We start from the raw sequence: 20,006 nt of genomic DNA on the forward strand, positions 1-20,006 counted from the left end.
AATGCAAATTTTGTACTGTACTAATAGTCATGTATTTACGGCGGCAACTCGATAAATATCGATAAATTCTGTCTTCTAGATATGATTTTCTAATAATACCTCTAATACAAACAATCTATAAAAATTAGGGGGGAAAGGAGTTGGACCGATCCGAAAAGTCAAACCAAACCAAGCTGATTCGGGTCGGTTCGGTTCGAATGACTATACATGCTAAATCGAATTCTGTCTTGTTTATTTTCTTTTAAATTATATTTAAACATTTTCAAAAAATCTATATATTGTGGGAAAGATCAAATTAACGTTTTATATTATTTTTATAAGTAAAATGCCTAAAATCTGAACACCTAACTTTTAGAATTAGTTTTAGATATAGAGTTAGGAATCTCTGTAGGAATGGGAAAAATTTTACATTCTAATTTGTGTATATACTGTTCCAATTTTAAAAATATTGGGGCATTGAAGAGAGAAAATTTTCAATCTTTTTATATATATAGTTTTAATTTAAGACTAATTTAGAGGGTATCCTTTTTTCTTTGCTCTACCCTTGGATATATGTGTGTATATTTATATGCATGGATTTGTTTTGCAATTACAACAATGGAAATCAAATATAAGAAACAAAAGAAAATGAATTTTTTCCTCAATGGCTTTTGGACGTAATGGAGAGATAACTCAAAGGTAGCCCAAGAGGCATCCTTTCATTAATAAAATTTCTCCATTAAAAAAAATCTTTTGATTCATTGCATTTTTTCAATTTTGCAACATCCATTAATTGAATTCTAAACTTGTAAAATCACTTAAAAGTTTACACAAGTTTACACAACCTCCATCAAAAGTTTACACAAATAAAATTAGTGATTTTAATTTTTACATGGCAAAGAAACTATTTCATACAAGTCCACTTTTAACAAATTGAACCATACGTTGAATAATCTTATATTATTTTTCTCATATTAACTAATTGTATTCGTGTAAACTTTTAAAACAGGGTCTAACTCTTAACTCTACTTTTCAAGATTGAATACATGAATTTCAATCCACTAATGATTGTGTGTGGGGCTTACTTGGAAGAAATGTTAAAGATCTGCACTTCAAAGACTTCTAATTAAAAAAAGTATTCAAACCTAATTCTGGTTCTTTCTTAATTCTTGTTTTTAAAAAGTTTGTTTTCATTTTACAAGCTATAAAAGAGCTTTTGAACTTATCTTTTGAATGTGAATTGTACGCTTATTTGATTTGTATTGCCTCTGAATGGCTACCTTCAAATTTTAGAATGCTTTTGCATTGAAAAACAAGATACAGAAAATTGGAGTCATTCCTTTTTGAGATGTTAGATTTTTTAAATTTATACCCTATTGTTTGAGTCGGGTATTTTAATCTAAATTAAGAAGTTATGCTTAATTTTTTTAAAATAGTATTTTACATTTACTGTAATTTGTAAATTGAGTTGGGTTTAGATTTGAAAATGTTTTATAAAATTTGATAGTTCTTATGTTGGGTTTTAAAAAAATTGTAGAATGTCACTCTTAAGGTACTTCATATAATTAGATACCACACTTGTAAGCTTATTTGACACAGCTTCCTACTTTTACTTTTTACTTCGATCTATTTTACTGTTTTTTAAAGTAAAAATCAAACATATAAGATAATATTTTGGATTTTGGAAAAACAAATGCAGTACTTCTTTGAATAACTATAAGATTCTAATTTTATTTTTTCATATCAACTATAAGATTCTACTTGAAGCTTGATTTGGAAGACAAAGTGATCCAAGTTAGAAAAGTTTTGGGAAAAGTAAGATGTTAGGGATACGTATAAAATGGAAGACGAAGTGCCGTCAAACAAAAATAAAATTTAATACCTTTTTGCAATTCACATAAAATATCAAATGTATTTTCCAAATTCGCAAAACTGAAATATACAAATTTATCAAATATTTATAATTTCATAGATGAGAACCGCAAACTTTGAGTTCATTAAAATGAGTTAGAAAAGACCCAGGTAAAATTCTCCTAAACCAAAAAAGAATAATACACTTGCTATATATCACTAATTCCAACGGCTATTTAAGGAGTTCAAAAAACTGGAAGATAAATCCACTAATAAATTATCAAAACCAACCTCAGCGATGGAGGTTCCAAGCAGCACTACAATTTTAGAAGCGTTCAAAGAGGTCAAGGAAGGCTCTCAACGTTCATGTTCGCAATATTAACTAACCGTAAATTGAAATAAATTTCGGGGAAAAGAAATTTTGGATTCTTCTACTGTTGACGAACTTCGGCTTTCTTCTTCTGCCACAGCCTGTCCAAAGCACTGTCGGCATCTCCCTGATCAGTATAAAACCACTCAAACATTAGTTTCTAAGTGAATCCTTTAAGCTTCTAAATATTTGACACAGAAGGCTAATTATTAAACATAGGTCATTCTCAGCTTGTATATCGAGATGGGACAAGTGTTAACAAAACCAATTCAGATCTATTTTGAATTAAACACAAAAAATAAGCAAAAGTTATTAAATGTACATAAATTTGAGAGGTCGAAAAAACTAGTTGCCCCTTTCTAAAACTACAATTGCTTGTATCAACATATTTAAAGAGCATTCTAAAATCCAATAGAACATTGTTAAGAAATCAGCAATAATATATTTCACTCTCATGATGCATTATTTCTCTCCCGCATTTCCTTTTAAGTCCATTTTGACTTTGACAAAAATAATAAATTAACAGATGATATATTAACACTTCAGTTCAAGTTTCCTATAATTGTTCATTATCTTCTGTGACCCAACTCTTTTAAAAAAATTATAGATATAAAGGAATCTACATATGATCGAAGAGCATATAAGGAAGACTTTAAAACTACTAAAACCAGTAACACTGTAGCATGTAGATAAATGTAACTACCTTGAAAACAAAGATAATCCCAAGAAAGTACCAGGCGTAGAAATTCAACAAGTCTTTTTAATAATACAAAGAAAGAAGCAAATCAATGAAACACAAATCAAAATTTTCAACAAACAGAGAGTTTTTCAAATTACAAAAAGCTTTTATGTCTGACGAATTAGACACAGTTAGTGAATAAGAAGAATGTAATGAAGAGCCATAAGTCACAGAATAGCATAGCAAAAAGAATCGTAAAAGGTGTTTAATGACTACCACCAAGTTAAAAAACTACGATGAAACTGCAGAATATTCAATCGAAGCATTACTGATTAACGACATTTTAGGGAGGTAAATTAATCAACATTATCAGTTTGTATGTCAGTGAATCAGTTACAAGATAGACAAAATTAACGAAATGAAGAACAATAAATCACGTAAAAGCGTACTGAACAGAAGCATGAAGAGAAATTATATGATAGACAAGCTATCCAGAAACATAAACAGTCATGGTTAATGAAATAGAACCTGAGCACGGATGAAACCACAAAGTGCGAAAGTGGAGAATTGGCCTGTATAGATGCCATTCTCATCGACGTGACCGATGTTGATCTGAACCGAGGCGTGGTCCTTGGAAGTGATGAGCCGATTTGTAGCGGAACTGAAATTCACAACGAAAGTTCTTATAAAGTTAAAATCCAAAAAGCAAATAGAAGAAAACAACCAGTGTTTTGTGCAGATTAAGTTACTTACCACTTCCTAGGAATGTAAAGCTCCGTGATCTTTCCCTCTTCGTTCTGCATTTTGGCTGCGGCGACTAAGTTCGTCAAAGATCTGGAGAAAAACCTGCTTCAATAATGAAACGATGCATTAAAACGTCAAAAATTGATTTCTAATCCATCATATGGATATGAACAAACGCTTAGAGGAATCAGAAGTACACAGCACAAAATAAGATGCAATTTCAGCGTTCGATTCATAAGATATTGTTTCAAGTTTAGCGGAGATAACAGATCGATTTCTCGCTCACACAGTCGATGAAGAGGAAGTAAAAAAAGTAGTCGAAAAACTAGTTGATGATTTTCAGGGAGTAGAAGCGTAAGAAAACTACCAAAGAAATCCGAGAATAATCGATTCAAGCGAGATGAACAACAAGACGAGAGGACGTACCAATCGGCCGACTGCTGAGAGAGGGATGTTGGGAGGAGTATTCTTAGGGTTAGGTTAAAACCCTAGCTTCTTATATACGAGCCATTTGTGGGCCTGTATTGCGGCCCAAAAAGGTAAAGTGTCTACGTTCTTATATGGAGCCCATATCTTGATTGGGCCGTTGAGGTCCAGAAGAGGATTTCAACCGAATTAGACCCTTTAGATATGACATATTTATGATATTATTTAAAGATATTGTTGCTTCTATATTTCCGTACTAAATAATATAATTAATTACGATGGCTCGATTAACTTCTAGTGCAAATGCCAAACAAGCATAGTGAAATGTTCAAATCTCACCCTCTACGTTATTAACTAAAAAATGTATATCTATAGAGAAGTATGATATTTTAATAGGAGCGGCAATAAACATCTGTCATATACTATAGTTTTAAGTTCGACCATAATACTTATTTTTTAAAAAAATCAAGACATGGTCGTCTCTCGAGAGATGATCATCTGTTGGCATACATTTTGTTTTCGTTTATTCAAGAGACGATTACAATAATATTGATTTTTTATGAAAAAAATAAATATTATTATATATTAAACAGTATAACCTTTATGAATATTACTTAGTGGTCGTGGGTTCGGGCAATGAAAAACGGATCTATCAAGATTCGAACTCAAGTAGTCGAGTAGATAAGGAGTTTAAAAATCTACTGCACCACAACTGAATTTAAAGTTCTAAAACAGTTGTTTAATATATAATATCTAATATTTTATTTATTCCTAAAAAAATAAACGTCATTGTGGCCGTCTCACAAAATGCGTGCCAATAGAGAAACAACCATGTCTTGATTTTTTTAAAAAATAAGACGTGGCACTAATAGAACGTCACATCATTATGGTCGTCTCTAAGAAACGACCAACTGCTTAAAATGGCATGGTCGTCTCTTCATCTCATCGACTGTCAAGTCTCGCTTTCTTGATTCCCGTGTAGGTATGATCACATCATCTATTTAAGTGGAAGTGTTGTCATGTTATGCACTAGTTCTCGTGGAGGTGCAATCACCTCGCAGCAGGACTTGTGACCAAGGCCGTCCCGAGTTTCATGGTGGCCGAGCAGGCTTCAGCTTAGTGGTTTGTGACCATTGGCTGTCCGAGTCATGCTTCCATGCTCTTTGAGACTATATAAACTCGTTTCACTTATTCACATTTCACTCACCTCTTCCATTAAGAGACGATCAAGTGTGACTCAACAATTTCAGAAGTAATATATTTGGAATAAATTCAAAATAAGCATTTTTTCTCCAATTTGATTTAATGTCGTATTATTTTAAAAATAAACTTAAATAAAAGTATTTAAAAAAATCCCAAAATTATACATTATAACTTGTAGCACATATAATTTTTAAATTTTAAGGTTCGGGCGAAATGGATAGAATATTTTAAAAGGCTAGTTTCCTAAAAATATTTTTTCTTCCTTAATTTGTATAGAGACAAACCAACAAGGAGATTACCCGTAGTTCATTTTTTAATTCACTATTTGACTCGGCCATAATTAATCTTTTTTTAGTTAAATAATCTAGATAAGAAGTTGAATCGAGATAGTAATAAGTTATTTTTTTAGTAAAACAATTTGGAAATATGATGGGTCAACCTCCAACCTTAAGAGAATGAATACATGTCAATTATCGTTAAGTTATGCAGGTGTTGGCACATGTTTAGAGTGCTTAATTCAACCATAATTTGGTTAATAATGCATTTATACCTTATTTGAATTTGAATCTCAAATGCTTGAGTTGGCTAACTTTTACATTTTTCAAGTTAATAGAGAGAAAAAAATAAAAAAACATAAGATATAAGAGATTTTAAAGAAAAAAATATCTGATTAGTTACTAGTGAAGTCAGATCTTGTTATTGTTACCGTTAAATATATAAAAACTGAGAGACAAAAATACAAAAATACAAAAATATAGATATTTTAATTAATGAATTTTCAAATTTTCAGGTAGGACATAAACATAATTTTGTTATCGTAAATTACCTAAATTATTTCCATTCTTAAATACATTTACAACACGTTGGGGTGACGTTGACAACACAGGCCTTCTTAAATTACCGCACGCGTTTAGTCACAGATCCTTCTGTTCCCTTTCTCTATTTGCAAATTCCAAATTCAAATATTTCCATTTATGAGAGGGTTTTCCTTTCTGTCATTTTTTTATTTCCATTAAATATCACAAAATCCAAATCACATTTAAAAAATGTATTAAAAAAGGGTGGCAAATACCGTTTCGACACGTGTGCATTGGGTTGCCATAAAAATATCGGCGTACTCGTACCTGATTACCTCTCTTTGTCATGATTTGCTGTCCTCTTAACTGGCATTACCACCACATACAGATCATGCTTTTCCATTTTCTTTTGGATTTCATTATTATTATTTTATGGTATCATTATAACTCTTGGCTGCATTTTTTTCTCTCTCTCTCTCATTCAAATTATTTGAAATTCCTTTTTTTTAATTATAAAACTCAAATTATTTAATTATCTGAAGTGTAAAATAAGTATGTATTTTCAAATAGACCACATAATTTTGAACTTTTACGAAAATATCCTCATCTAAATCAAATTCAAACCCAAATTTATGCAGTGAAAATGTCTCTAATTTTTATTTTAGTTTTGAAGCCTATGATATATTTTTAAATCTTAGCCCACTCTGGTTTAATTTTCATGAGAGTTCAAGGATGATAATAAGAACTTAAAGATTTTTTTGGAACATAAAGTCATTAGAAATGTGGAGGCTCTCTTTATGAATTTTCAGTATACTTTTACTTAGATTACGTAACAATTTTTCTTAAAATAATAATAATAATAATAATAATAATAAATATAATCTAACAATTGATTTTTTTTTTTTTAAGAATGATAACCTAACAATTAGTTAAATACAGATAAACGTACTCGATTGTCTCGCTAATTTACTTGGGAATGAAATCATACAACTCGTATCCTCACCAAGCTCGCTTTATATTTGAATTTACACCATACTTGGTTACAAAGGCTCGTTGAATAAAACGTCTTGTATTATCATTCAAGAGATGAATGTACCTCCTGATGCCGTCTCATTCATTCATTTAATATGTTTTATTAAAAAAATACTCATGTTTTGTTTCAAGAATGTACACTTTGTTCAAACAAGTTAATTATTATACACAGATCAAAGTATCTCATCAACTATAGGATTTATTATCTTTTTGGAGATGGGATTTTTAATCTTGACGAGAATGAATAAGATAATAAATAAATCAGCATGAGTTTAGATCAGGACATATATTTACTACTACCAAGATATGAGTTTGAATATATCCTCTTCGTACTAAAAAAACAAGAGAACATAAATAGAACTCGATAATTGTACTAATTAACTAGTTTACCGCGAATGTCAAAATTAGTTTTGGTTGATTTAAGTTACTAATGTAAATATTTTAATTGATTAAAATTAATTTTAAAAAAATTAATAACTTCAATTATCTTTTTTTTTCCATTAACCAAATCTATAAAATAACTCTCAAATATTTAACAATTCCATTGGTTCAAATCTAGTTTGTGTTTGCCAACGTGAGTATTGATGAACCATTCAAGTATCTAACTCAATTATTTGAAGTCGGAGGTTCAATCTCCACCTCCTTATTTGATGTATTACAAAAAGAAAAGTTTGTATTTTTGAAAAATCTGTGATTCAAATATAATTTGAATTGAAATTCTTTGAGCGGAATTTGAACAAAAATAAGTTAACTAGCTATATATATATCTATTAAATGGGATACACAACTTATAATCAAAACTAGGGAAAAAAATAATATTAAGCTATTTTTTTTTCCGAAAAAAATCTTAAGCTTTTTTAAAAGATGCGTATTGGGCTTTTTTTTGTTCTTTGGTTGAGAAAAATAGATGCGTATTGGTCAGTAGACGTGCAATGTCAACTTTTATTTCCTTTGCCGAAAAAAATGTCAACTTTTCATCAGGTCAATTTTTTTAATAAACAAATAATTTTAGATTACATAATTTTAAAAATTCAAAACCAATTAGCTGGCATGTAATATCTTGAAATTTTATTAAATTTAAAATTATTATTTATTAATTAACAATATTAACCAGTTGATCAAAAGAATGAACTTTTTTTTTTCCTATTTTTCGGTTGTGGCCGGCAACAATTTAAAAGGGAATGCCAAAAATATTTTATTTTTATTTATTTATCATTTGTTTGAATTCGTCCTTTATTAGTGGGTGCCAATAAATTTCTTCACATCCATATAATAATAATTTTGAAAGGTAAGCGTAAGCCTAGGCGCGTAGAGGTTAAGGGGCAATCTCGGTAATTGATGAAAAAGCAGTGGCAATATCGGTAATTAATTGAAAAACCAGCGGCATTTCTGTACAAAGCTTGAGTTATATTCACGGACCAGCCCTCCCTCAGTTCCTCTCGAAATCAACGGAACCTCCAAATGGAAATCTCACGCGTCTCTTCTCTCCTAGCGGCGTTCGCCATTTTCGCCGCTCATCTTCTGCTCTCATCGGCGACGGCCGCTGATTTCTCCGGCGACCACAAGCTCCTCTACGTGCCGGCCAAATCGGAGTGCCGAGGCTCAATCGCCGAGTGCCTGCTCGCCGGAGACGATTCCGGCTTCGGAACGGAGTTCGAGATGGACTCGGAGATCAATCGGCGAATTCTAGCGACTATGCGGTACATCAGCTACGGCGCGCTGAAGAGGAACAGCGTTCCTTGCTCCCGCCGCGGCGCGTCTTACTACAACTGCCAGCCCGGAGCTCAGGCGAATCCTTACAACCGCGGTTGCAGCGCAATTACTCGCTGCCGGAGCTAATTTGACCTGATTTTTTTTTATCTAGATTCATCGTCGTGTTCTATCGGTTAGTAATTCGTGTGTTTATACTGAATATACATGTCGATTGAGTAATAAGCTCCATACTGATGATTGAAAATGTAATCTACATCTGTTTCTGAGTCTTCTCTCCATGATTTATTTTCCTTTTTCGTGGCTGATTCTGGTTATTTCCAGAAACATTCGTCCTTGTTTGCAATCGATAATACAGTGGTAGGAACACAGCATTTGTGTAGTGTATTTTACAGATGGATCTTGCTGAACTCGCAGGGCCATTATTTTAGTTCTTTATTTGTTCATTTTATATTAATTTTTCTATTCGTTTATTTATTTATTTATTTTTGGTTGGTTGAGTTTTTGGCTGTCAAGATTGGGCTATCCGAATGGATGCAGATTTTCTACGTTGATTATCATTATCTTTCACTCTTGTTTTCTGAAAAAAAAAATATTTGTTGGGTAACGAATTTAGTGTGTGTGTGTGTATATATATATATATATATATTTCAATATTGTCCATATGAGTCTGAGCTCAAGTTAAAAGTATTAGTAATTTCATTTTTTTTCTCTAATTTCTAATTTTTTAAAAATATAAGAGTTTAGTAATTTTGAAAACAACAAAATCAAGTTAGTGTTCATATTTAACTGATAGAAACATTATTTTATCCTTTTTCTATTTATAAAAGGTATAATAAATATAACATAAAATTTTTTAATATTTAATTTGAAATTTTAATATTCATATTAATTTTTTACTTTTTTAATTTAAGATTTTAGAAAACAACAAACATTACCAGATTTATTTCCGTTTGTTTTACCTCAATAACAAAAAGGAAGAAAGAAAAAAGCAATTGTGTTTCTATTAATTAAAGAAAAACAATAAACATAAAAATTACCCAAATGAGCTGAAATTGTTTAGTTTCTTAATCTTCCATACTCTCCTAATTAAATTTGAATTTCAAACCGTTTTTTATTCCTTAAAATTACAAATAAAACTATGTAAAGAAATTATCCATGAAATTCAAAATTATATAATCCAATTTGTTTTTAAAAAATCATTTAATTAATTTTGTACCCAATACAACAAATGTGAGCTAAAATCCAAGCATGTGAAGGTTGGATTGCAATTAGTGATGACGAAAACTCCAACTAAGACTGATTAAGAGGCAGGCAACGGAATCAGGCTAATGAGTTAACCTCACATGGCGGTCACTGAAGGCCCTGTGAATTGGACTTCCACGCCCGTCTTTAATAATGGGATCTTCGCTTTTTGGTTACACTGTTATTAAGTGCCTTGTATGTGTCGCTGTCATTTTAGCATCCGTGAATCCCTCGCCTTCTCGAAGGTATATAATTTGGGACCACCACGTTGTGGGGCCCACTTTTTCCCTTTTTTTTTTTTTTAGAAAATTGTTTTTCTTTTTCCCAATGAATGAGCAGTATTTTAATTTTTAAATTTCAATTCATCCGTTTGAACTCCGGCGTCTCGTTATATTTCCACTTTTCTGCGTCGAAAATCGGAATTAGATAAGGCGGATTTGGTTTGAATTGGGTTTTCATATTTTTATTTATTTATTTTATATTTAAATATTATTTTGTTCCATGTACCTTAATTTGATTTTTACTTATCATAATAGTTTACACTCCTCCATTTTCATCCATACACTTCTAAAAAGTAACAATTTTGATTCCTTCGTTCTATTTTTATTATATCATCTATTTCGATCGCAATTTTAATATATTGATTATATTATTTCAATCTCGACGATTGAATAATAATAGATTATTATGATTCCGAGAAAACCGTTGTAATGAAATCGATAGACACGCTGCTCTTAGAAAGCAGTGCTAGGATTTTTTTAGTACAGCATGTGGGAGTTGGGATTCGAACTCACAACCTCTTAGTTGAACATATGTGTTTTAACTTGTTGAACTATACTCTAATTGGTATAAGAAACTGTTTTAATACTTATCAATTACTTAGGTAAATTATTTAACCCAAGTGAAATATATATATGTACGTTATAGTTTAATAAATGAACATTTTACTATTTGTAAAGTTACAAATTATTATTATTAGTATCATGTCCAAGATAATTTTTTTTAATATTTTGTATATAATTAAAATATCAATTTATCTTCTAGGTAGACCTCAAATCTTTAGAAACATTAAATTTTCAATGGAATATCATCGTGTCATATCAAATAGATAATATATTTATATGCAACCTAAATATTGCAATTAATTAGCAATTTTAAAAAAATTTAAAAACAAATAGAGTTTTTTCTCATTGCTTTCCTTTTTTTTTTTTTTTACAAAGCATTTTAAGAGTTGATGATGATTAATTTTCCAAATATTTCATTTCGATTTCAATTATAAATTTATAACTCCAAAAAAGGCAACTGAAGACACGGGTAGGATTATGCCACGTGGAGAAATATCAGAGAATCAGAGAGTCGAGCATTTTACAGGTTGATTGATAAATTGAGTGGCCTCCGGTGCATGCTTTGCTATTGTTTAGTTTACTGACAAATATGAACGTTGCTGGAAAATTACAGCGGCTGGGGCCCACTACCCATGGCACACACGTCACGTCACCCAGCCGACATGTCGTTTCGTTTGTTTCGGCGAAGGCTCCATACATCCAAATTCCACCGTGATTGTCGTCCCAATTTCTTGTTGTTCCTCTTAGTATTGGCCTTGGCTTCAAACTCTCCGCTTAAATCATAACAACAAATAAAAAGTATTAGAAAATTCATTAGTTGGCATAAATTTAATCAAATGTGTTATAATTTCTCTCTCTTTGTAAGTTGGCTTTTGTTGTTGTTTCTATACTATATACTATAATTTATTTTTTGAATTTTGATCGTGATGATTAATACAGGATTTTGGATGAAGTGGTAGATCAAAAACTAATATGAAATGAATGTCTAAAATTGAGACAACATAACTTTTTATCGGTGCATTCTGAAGTTTAAATTAGGATTTAATTTGAGTTTGCATCAAACCAAGCTTAATTAGGTAGGTGGAAATTGTGCACGAGGAATGAACCACACCTTTAATAGGTTTGGGAAACATTATTTCATTGTTTTTGGTGCTCTTTATATGGTGTTCAACGAATCTTATGTTGGTGAGATTCATGTTTTCATATATGTGCCGAGTTGGATTTCTTCTGAGTCAATTTGAAGTAAGTCTCATCCTCATCCTATCTGAACTAAAGTCCAAATACGTGTTTTCAATCCTGCGGCAAGCTAAAATTTCAACAAAATTGTGCTATTTTAAAATATTAAATTGATCGTGAAATTTTAAAATATGTCTTATATATAAAAATAAATACGTCTTTACATACAAATGAGTCAAAACCTTCTATTCAATCCCTAAGTTTAAATTACCGTGCTCATATTTAAATTATCAACTAAATTTAAAAATAGACAATCCAGAGAAAAAAGGCTGTCAGTTCAAAATTTGTTAATTCATTACGCAATTTTAAATGTTAATGTCAATGAAAATGTCGATACTTCAATGTCAATGGAAATGTCGATAGAAATATCGATAAAATATCAATGTCGATGGATATTTATGAAAATGTTATAAAAATAAAATATTAGTAAAAAATATTGAAATTGACAAATAATCATTTTAATATTTTAAATGACTTAAAATTTATTAATATTAATATTATGTCTTGTTAACATTATTTTGTTTATATATATATATATTTTATATTTGATCGATTTTCTTCCTATAATACTATGACAGTGTCGATTTACTCCTCAAGTTAATATCGATCACATTGATACACGAAAATATCAATCGAAATGTTAACATATTAACGGGTATTTAACCCCTTAACCTTAACCAGAAGTTTCATTTTAAAATTGAAATTATTTTAGTGAACACAATTAACATCAATTTAACACTTGTTAATTGTCTAAAAAATAAATGTTTTTTTGTTGGATAATATTAGAGTATTTTATTGCTTTTGTTTAAACTCAATTGTCAAAGCGAGCAGCTCAGCGGTAATTGACATATAACTACTAGCGTTGTATTAAAAAAAATTTAAATGTATGAAAATCAATATAAATCCAAAAAATGTTCACCTCTCCTGTCAAAGGCGTCATGGGTACGAAGAGAAAAAAAAGGGAAAAAAAGAAAAAAGGCCCAACGAATTTGCTTTCCAACCAATCGTCCACGCTTGGTGGGTCCCAGCGAAGCACCGGATTCCCTCGTTTAGCGACACGTCGCTTCGGAAGCTCAAATATCAGCGGTATTACGGCATATAACGGAGACAAATCCGTGTCAGCGTCACACACCGGAATAAAACCCGGGAGCACGCGAGGCAGCACGTGACCCCCCTTTTGGATACTTCACAGGATGCTCTGAGACTTAGCGAAAATAAAATAAGACGGTCTCATAAGACGGAGGCAGAGTATAAAATCTGGCCTCTAAGTTTAATGTCACTCAGTTTTCTCTCTTCCACTCTCTCTCTCTCTCTGCCGGGGCGGCTGGTTCTGTAGATTTCCAAAACCTTTTTGTTTCTCGCTCAGAAACCCTAATTCTACCAAACGCCCCGCGCAACTGATACTTGGAGTTGCTTTTTTTTGGTGTGGTTGCAATTTTGGGCTCCAGGTTTCGCGGTAATGGAGGATTCTTTAGGGCAAAAGCCGAACCAGCAGGAGGAGTTCACTTTGGTTTCGATTTCTGAGCTTGCTTCTTCGTCCTCTTCGTCCGCGCCGGTGGTTGCGCGGTTCGGCGGCGATTCTGGCGCGGCGGAGCTGCGGTTCCGGCGGGAGCCCGATTCGGACGACTTCACTGTCGATCTCCGGACTTCACAGGTTCTGTTATTAGTACACAGTTTTCCGTTTTAATTGTTAGTTTAGGTATGGGAGACTTTGGAAGAAATTAAGAAGAGAGCTAAATATATCTACTTTTTGTTTTTCGATTATCGGTTCTGCATTCTTCCATGACTGGAAATAGTGAATGCATGGTGAGCTCTCTCGTTTTGCTTCACATGGAAGCTTAACTATGTACATTTCTTGTTCTTATGATTGGCTGAGTAGCTATAACCTATCCACTTACACTTTTTGGTTTTGTATAAATTATTGTAAGGTATTAGAGTTGAAGACTATGTTTGTACCTGCAATGTCATACTTTTCGAATTGTTATCAGTAGTTCACGATTTGAGTTTCCTGAATCAAATTAGTTTGCGAGTTCCACTGGCGGGGAAGATTAAGAACATATATAATAGATTGTATATACCATCAACCGTCAGCTGTTAGCTTAAGTATTTGGAGTTTAGTGGTGATCTAATAGCAAATGACTAGTTTGGAGATTATGACATTATTAATTGATTTGTTTTTTCATGTCTTTAGATATTCCGGTTAGGCCCTGTTCAGTCAGTTTGCATATCTGAAAGTGAAGACCGTAAAGAGGTAAGCATGGTAGTTTTATGCTATGCTAATAATGTTCAAATTATACATGTGAGGCCGTGTCTGAATTGTTTGCATGGTCTTCAGTGCAGAACAATGATCTTTCTTGCACCATTTTGTTAGATTCTGCCATTTTTTCTTTGTTGACTCCCTTACAAACTTGTACATTGCAATGGTGATTTAGTATCTGATGTACTATTTAGCTTGTTGAAGAATGAGGTTCCATTCACTGCTTATATAATTTAATAGTTTCACTTCTGAAACAGAACTCACATTCCAGAGGAGTTACCATTCAATTTAGAAACGAGGAAGAGAGCAGGGCATTTCATGCTGCTTTTGATAAGAGGAGGAAGGATGTTATTGTTCAAGGTAGGAATTTTAAGTTCATCCCAAATTTTGCAAATCTTCACATAAATTTTTGTAGACAATAATGCTTTACTGAAGTGAACTTTTTCCTACATCCAGGCACCCGATTACCGAATGGCACAATTTCCTCCTTAAAAAGCAAGTTCGATGATAAAATAGAATCATCATCTGCTAAGATGTACTTTCACTACTATGGACAACTTTTACATCAACAAAATATGTTGCAGGATTATGTGAGGACAGGTTATATAATTTAGCTGTTGCTTTATCTTGCAATTTTATTTTATCCATCACTTTCTAATTGTTCAGTTCAAATATCTTATTATCCTTGTACGGATAGTTTCGACATTGGTGTATATGTTACCTGCCCATACCATAATGCTTATGTATGCTAATTGAATTACATATTATGTTAACTTTGTTGGTTTTGTGCTTTTCAGGAACATATTATGCAGCGGTGATGGAAAATCGTGCTGACTTCACGGGTCGGGTGGTTGTTGATGTTGGTGCTGGTAGTGGTATTTTGTCATTATTTGCTGCTCAGGTACACTAACTATAATTGTTGTTGTATTATTTTATTCTTCTGTATGGATCCACTTCAACATTTTTTTGCAATCGAATTTGAGATCTTATATTTCCAATCTTTAACAGGCTGGTGCAAAGCATGTTTATGCTGTGGAAGCATCTGAGATGGCTGAGTATGCTCGTGTACTAATTTCAGGGAACCCGGCCTTGAGTCAACGAATCACTGTGAGTTTTTTTTTAATCATATTACTTTTAACTCGTTGCAAGTATCATTATTTATGTTTCTAGTCACATGCTCTAATTCAAAATTCAGGTAATTAAAGGCAAAGTTGAGGAAATCGAATTGCCTGAGAAGGCAGACATTTTAATCTCAGAGCCAATGGGTGAGGGCTATTGTCAAATTGTCAAATATTTTCAAATTCTCCTGGAAGATAGTGCAATTTTAAAATGATTCTAAAACTTTTAGCTATCTACCCTTGTTAACTCCTCTAGATGAGCTATTATTAATTATATAAAAGGTTTAACCCCCCAAATGAAACTATTTGAAAGTTACCGATTTCCCGTTTTCCTTGATCTTGGAAACAAGTTCAATTTGGTCCAGTTAGTTACTCATTTTTCTTCTTCTTTCCTATAGGCACCTTATTGGTCAATGAAAGAATGCTGGAATCATATGTGATTGCCAGGGATCGTTTTTTGCACCAAAATGGAAAGATGTTCCCAACAATAGGAAGGTAAATTGATAGTGGAAAGTTTTTCCTTAGGCAACTTTCTTGTTTTATGTGGTTAGAGTAAAAATGTTCTCCCGATCTTCATGTAAGACAAAGATGGTTTTTGATCTTGCATACGAGTTTTGGATTCTAATACTTGACAAATTCTATATTCAGGTCATTTTATTATCATGATTTATAGAAGTTTTCATCTTCATGCTTTTGTTTTCTTGTATTTTTTAGTTGTGAAATTTGAACATGATTTTTAAATACTATTTTGGGTTCTTATGAGTTAAGATGTCCTCCATATAGGATTCACATGGCACCTTTCAGTGACGAATACCTATTTGTGGAAGTAGCTAACAAGGTAAGACTGTTAATGCACTTCCTTAATAATCATATTAGTCCAGCAAAATGCATCATGTCACGTTGTCTCATTTCCTCAAACTGAGTTTGGACTGAGGACTCTTTTTACACAACACAACCGATTTGTTTGAATACATTATTAATATTATTAAAATTTGATCAAAATAAAATTAATCCAAATAGTCTAGTTATGACAAGTATCTTTTAGTATTCTCTAAATATTTTATAGGCTTCTCTTTTGCTGTTTTATCCTAATTACACTTCTGAATAAAACATTTATGAGGTCTAGGACTCTAGCTTTCATGTCCTTTGGCTCTATATGCCACGATATGTATTATGATTGAGGAAGCACATGATTGAATGAACATTTAAGTGCAAAATCCTTACATCGTTCCTAATTCCATTTTTCTGCCATAAAATTTTTAAAAAAGAAATTTAATATATTCTGCTCTTTTTATAGGCCCTCTTTTGGCAGCAACAAAACTATTATGGTGTTGATTTGACAGCCTTGCACGGATCGGCATTTCAAGGCTATTTTTCGCAGGTATGCACGACTTTTATTCATACTTTAGATTGAAATTTGTTGACAAACGTAGAAGTCAAATCTGGGTTCTGGCCCATTATACGAGCATTTCAGAATGACATCAACATGAAATGCATTTGTATGACGGGTTAGTGAGAACTTCACCATGATGTATGACAATATTTGAAGGTGGAACTTGGAGCTGTATCTAGATTTCTGTTTCTGTCACTTTAAATGTGTATTACAAATATTTTGTTTTATATCTCATACAGCCAGTGGTGGATGCTTTTGATCCAAGGCTATTGGTGGCCCCTTCAATGTCTCATGTCTTAGACTTCACAAATGTTAAGGTATTATTACCCTCTTGAATAAGAAATTGATTTTTTTTTGGGTTGTTTTTGTCATGTGGAACGGACTGAACAGTAGCTTCTCCTTTAATGTGTTGCCATCAAAGTAGGCTATGTGTGGGGGTCGGTTCTTGGCCAAAAGGAAAATTTAAAACCAGTGCTGAAAACTGATTTTTCTGAAAATGGGAACTGTGACCAAAATGAAGGAAATAGACCAAAATTGAACTAAATTACTGAAACTGACAAACTATATCTGTTTTGGCTTATGGCTTGTATACTCCTACACTAAAGTGGTTTTTCTCAGTTTTTTCTTACCACCACGGTACCACCTCCCCCTCCTGACATATGCCTCCTAATGAACTCTGACAGAATATTCACTCTTAATTTCAGGAAGAGGAATTATATGAGATTGATATTCCTCTGAAATTCACTGCTACTGTGGGTGCTAGAGTGCATGGATTGGCCTGCTGGTTTGATGTATTATTTAACGGCAGGTAAATATCAGTTTTGAGAAGAAATTTTATCTGATATTATTACACATTAGAGTGCTATAAATCCCCTTCCACTGCTTATGAACCACTTCAATCTACAGCACTGTGCAGAGGTGGCTTACCACTGCCCCGGGTGCGCCGACAACCCATTGGTACCAATTACGTTGTGTCCTTTCCCAGCCTCTTTATGTCATGGCAGGGCAGGAAATTACTGGCAGACTTCATATGGTCGCTCACAGTGCTCAGAGTTACACAATTTATTTGACTCTATCAGGTTGATCTCTTCTTCTTTCTTGTATTTTCGGTTTCTCGGTTTGTGTTTTGGGCTTGCTGACTAAGATTGCTATATAGCCAAAATGTGGGGCCCTGGTGCCGAGCAAGGAGGAATACTTCAGTCGTCCTCGTGCAAACTCGACCTAAAAGAGCCCTACTATAGAATGTCCCAACCACAGGCGTACTCCATGGTTCAAGATCAGCAGCAACAACAGCTATTGCAGTCACAGGTATTAGTTTCACGGTTAACCTGTTATCTTATCGACTTTGCTGTGTTAATTATGCAGATGGATGGATTTTTCGGGCTTTTACCGGGTGTGCAGTATCTAGAAGTATATGCTTTAATAACTGCCTGTCATGTTTGAAAAAAAAAATCCATTTTCTTTCAAAAACGCAAAATATGTTTGCATTTTCAAGAAATATGAACCAATCAACCAGGGGCGGGTATAGGCTGCTGCCTATACTTATTTATACATATCTGGAATGGAACGAGGAAATGAGAATCACTCATTCCTATGGTGTGTCTAAAACTAGTTAAGAATGGCTTTTTGACCAATGGATCCAATACCAGATCAGGAATCAGATCGTCGATTTTGAAAGACTGAGATTTTCCTAGAAAGTGTAAGCAATCTCATTTCGATTCTTAAATTTGTGGACCTAATCTTATTGTTTCTAATATTTTCTATATTATCTCTACTTTTCTGACAATTCTCCACAAATTCTTTTCCGATAAATTTTCATTCCCATTTTCATTAAGTTTTTAGGGAGCCAGGTTGTCTACCTCTGCATTCCACTAGTTATTTGGGGGTAGCATGTTTAATTTTGTTGTTACTCAAAACTATCTCACCTTTTTCGAACAGGACATACCGATTCAACCCCAGGATTTAGACGATGCTGACTTGATGCTACAGGCTTCGCCGAACTCAGGGGCTCCGCTCAATTCATTGATGGAAAACATTTAAGCATTCGGGACGACTCTCGGGGTCAGTGTTGTGACATTAGTTTGCCTTTGTTGTTATGGTGAACAAGAGCTCGGCGGGCCTCTCGTTGTTTCACCTCTAACCTCTCCCACAGGTAGTGAAGCTATCATTGATTATCATCCGTCCACAGTGAGATTCTGTACAATTTAATTATGATTCAATAAGCTTAAACAATAATCATATCTTGTTTTGTTGCAAAATTTTTATTTATTTTACGATATTAATTTTTCAGGCTTTTCAATGTTGAGCCCTAATGGTTGTTGCCCCATTTGTAATAGGTTTGGAATTTTGCCTAGAAATCATTGACTAGAGTGCTGTTTCAGGGAAAGTTTAGGATGGTTTTCTGAGAAAAAATGCTCTTGATTCAATTTTCAGCTCTATAATATGGTCGAGTTGGGATAAATCCAGTACTCGTTATCGTCGTAGTACCTAATTTTAGACTTTATTTTTTTTTTAATTCTATGAAGCTTATCACCCACGCGTGGAGGACCTGATTTTATGAAGATTTGAAACGTTTATTACATTAGTATTTGATATTTTTGTTATTTTAAAAAATATATCTCGACACTTTTGAAACTTAAATCCTATTATGGATCTTATATTAAAAAGACTATTTAGAAATTAGATCTTGTGTTTTCAATTTTTTTTTTCATTTTCATCTCTATTTAAATATGTTCCTGTGCTTACCAGTGACATTCCGGTTCTTGTGAGAAAAATTTTAACATAAATTTTATACAAAGATTTTCCTTTATTTAAGGAAATTCATAAGTGAATTATAAAGAAAAAATAGATAAAATGAAAACAAAAGGTGAAAGGGCCAAAATAATATTTAATTTTAGTACTGTATACTTTTGACACCATAATTTATTGAATTTTCATTCGTATACCCACAAATTAATTGTTTTTTTGGTATTTTCAAAGTTCTAGGCTCAGGCCGTGAACTCTTTTTTTTATATATATATATATATATATATATATTTTTAAGTACAATGAACTTCAACCTAAATAATCAAACCTTCAAAAAATATATATATAAAAACTAGCCTTGTTGGAGGGTTAACGC

General features: G+C 32.6%; 3 protein-coding genes across 6 annotated transcripts; 2 read left to right on the forward strand and 1 right to left on the reverse strand.

The window, feature by feature from the left end:
- Positions 1-2,074: 2,074 nt before the first annotated feature.
- On the reverse strand, positions 2,075-4,147 carry LOC111009905 (small ribosomal subunit protein eS21y). 3 transcript variants are annotated; one of them, XM_022283140.2, is made up of 4 exons: positions 4,050-4,147; positions 3,633-3,725; positions 3,408-3,540; positions 2,075-2,327 (listed from the first exon to the last, which is right to left on the reverse strand). In XM_022283140.2, the coding sequence occupies exons 2-4, from the start codon at positions 3,680-3,682 to the stop codon at positions 2,262-2,264; spliced, it is 249 nt and encodes an 82-aa protein (XP_022138832.1). In that variant the 5' UTR covers positions 3,683-3,725; positions 4,050-4,147; the 3' UTR covers positions 2,075-2,261. The 3 variants fall into 3 exon arrangements, with proteins under 3 accessions (XP_022138832.1, XP_022138833.1, XP_022138834.1); XM_022283141.2 differs by having other exon boundaries at positions 3,633-3,728; positions 4,050-4,113; XM_022283142.2 differs by lacking the exon at positions 4,050-4,147 and adding an exon at positions 3,991-4,042.
- A 4,355-nt stretch (positions 4,148-8,502) lies between these two features.
- Positions 8,503-9,268, forward strand: LOC111009595 (protein RALF-like 33). The gene has a single exon (XM_022282729.2). It carries the CDS (start codon positions 8,543-8,545, stop codon positions 8,918-8,920), a length of 378 nt encoding a protein of 125 aa, XP_022138421.1. The 5' UTR covers positions 8,503-8,542; the 3' UTR covers positions 8,921-9,268.
- A 4,086-nt stretch (positions 9,269-13,354) lies between these two features.
- On the forward strand, positions 13,355-19,346 carry PRMT4A (protein arginine methyltransferase 4A). 2 transcript variants are annotated; one of them, XM_022282898.2, is made up of 16 exons: positions 13,355-13,771; positions 14,309-14,368; positions 14,632-14,734; positions 14,831-14,974; positions 15,172-15,275; positions 15,383-15,481; positions 15,570-15,639; positions 15,891-15,987; positions 16,276-16,330; positions 16,790-16,873; positions 17,125-17,202; positions 17,590-17,693; positions 17,792-17,964; positions 18,042-18,193; positions 18,535-18,584; positions 18,824-19,346. In XM_022282898.2, the coding sequence occupies exons 1-15, from the start codon at positions 13,577-13,579 to the stop codon at positions 18,577-18,579; spliced, it is 1,563 nt and encodes a 520-aa protein (XP_022138590.1). In that variant the 5' UTR covers positions 13,355-13,576; the 3' UTR covers positions 18,580-18,584; positions 18,824-19,346. The 2 variants fall into 2 exon arrangements, with proteins under 2 accessions (XP_022138590.1, XP_022138589.1); XM_022282897.1 differs by lacking the exon at positions 18,535-18,584 and having other exon boundaries at positions 13,357-13,771.
- Positions 19,347-20,006: the final 660 nt, after the last annotated feature.

Source organism: Momordica charantia (genome assembly GCF_013281855.1).
Source record: "Momordica charantia cultivar OHB3-1 chromosome 7 unlocalized genomic scaffold, Mcharantia_2.0 BLBB01000007.1, whole genome shotgun sequence".
In the NCBI taxonomy this organism is placed as follows: Eukaryota; Viridiplantae; Streptophyta; class Magnoliopsida; order Cucurbitales; family Cucurbitaceae; genus Momordica; species Momordica charantia.

Bases quoted from the DNA above. Each gene is read 5' to 3' on its own strand.
- LOC111009905 (XM_022283140.2), bottom strand. From the start codon at position 3,682: ATGCAGAACGAAGAGGGAAAGATCACGGAGCTTTACATTCCTAGGAAG. The intron at 3,541-3,632 runs GTAAGTAACTTA...TGTGAATTTCAG, and splicing joins CTTTACATTCCTAGGAAGTG to TTCCGCTACAAATCGGCTCA. The intron at 2,328-3,407 runs GTTCTATTTCAT...TATACTGATCAG, and splicing joins GTGGTTTCATCCGTGCTCAG to GGAGATGCCGACAGTGCTTT.
- PRMT4A (XM_022282897.1), top strand. From the start codon at position 13,577: ATGGAGGATTCTTTAGGGCAAAAGCCGAACCAGCAGGAGGAGTTCACT. The intron at 14,735-14,830 runs GTAGGAATTTTA...TCCTACATCCAG, and splicing joins GAAGGATGTTATTGTTCAAG to GCACCCGATTACCGAATGGC. The intron at 18,194-18,823 runs GTATTAGTTTCA...TTTTTCGAACAG, and splicing joins AACAGCTATTGCAGTCACAG to GACATACCGATTCAACCCCA.
- LOC111009595 (XM_022282729.2), top strand. From the start codon at position 8,543: ATGGAAATCTCACGCGTCTCTTCTCTCCTAGCGGCGTTCGCCATTTTC.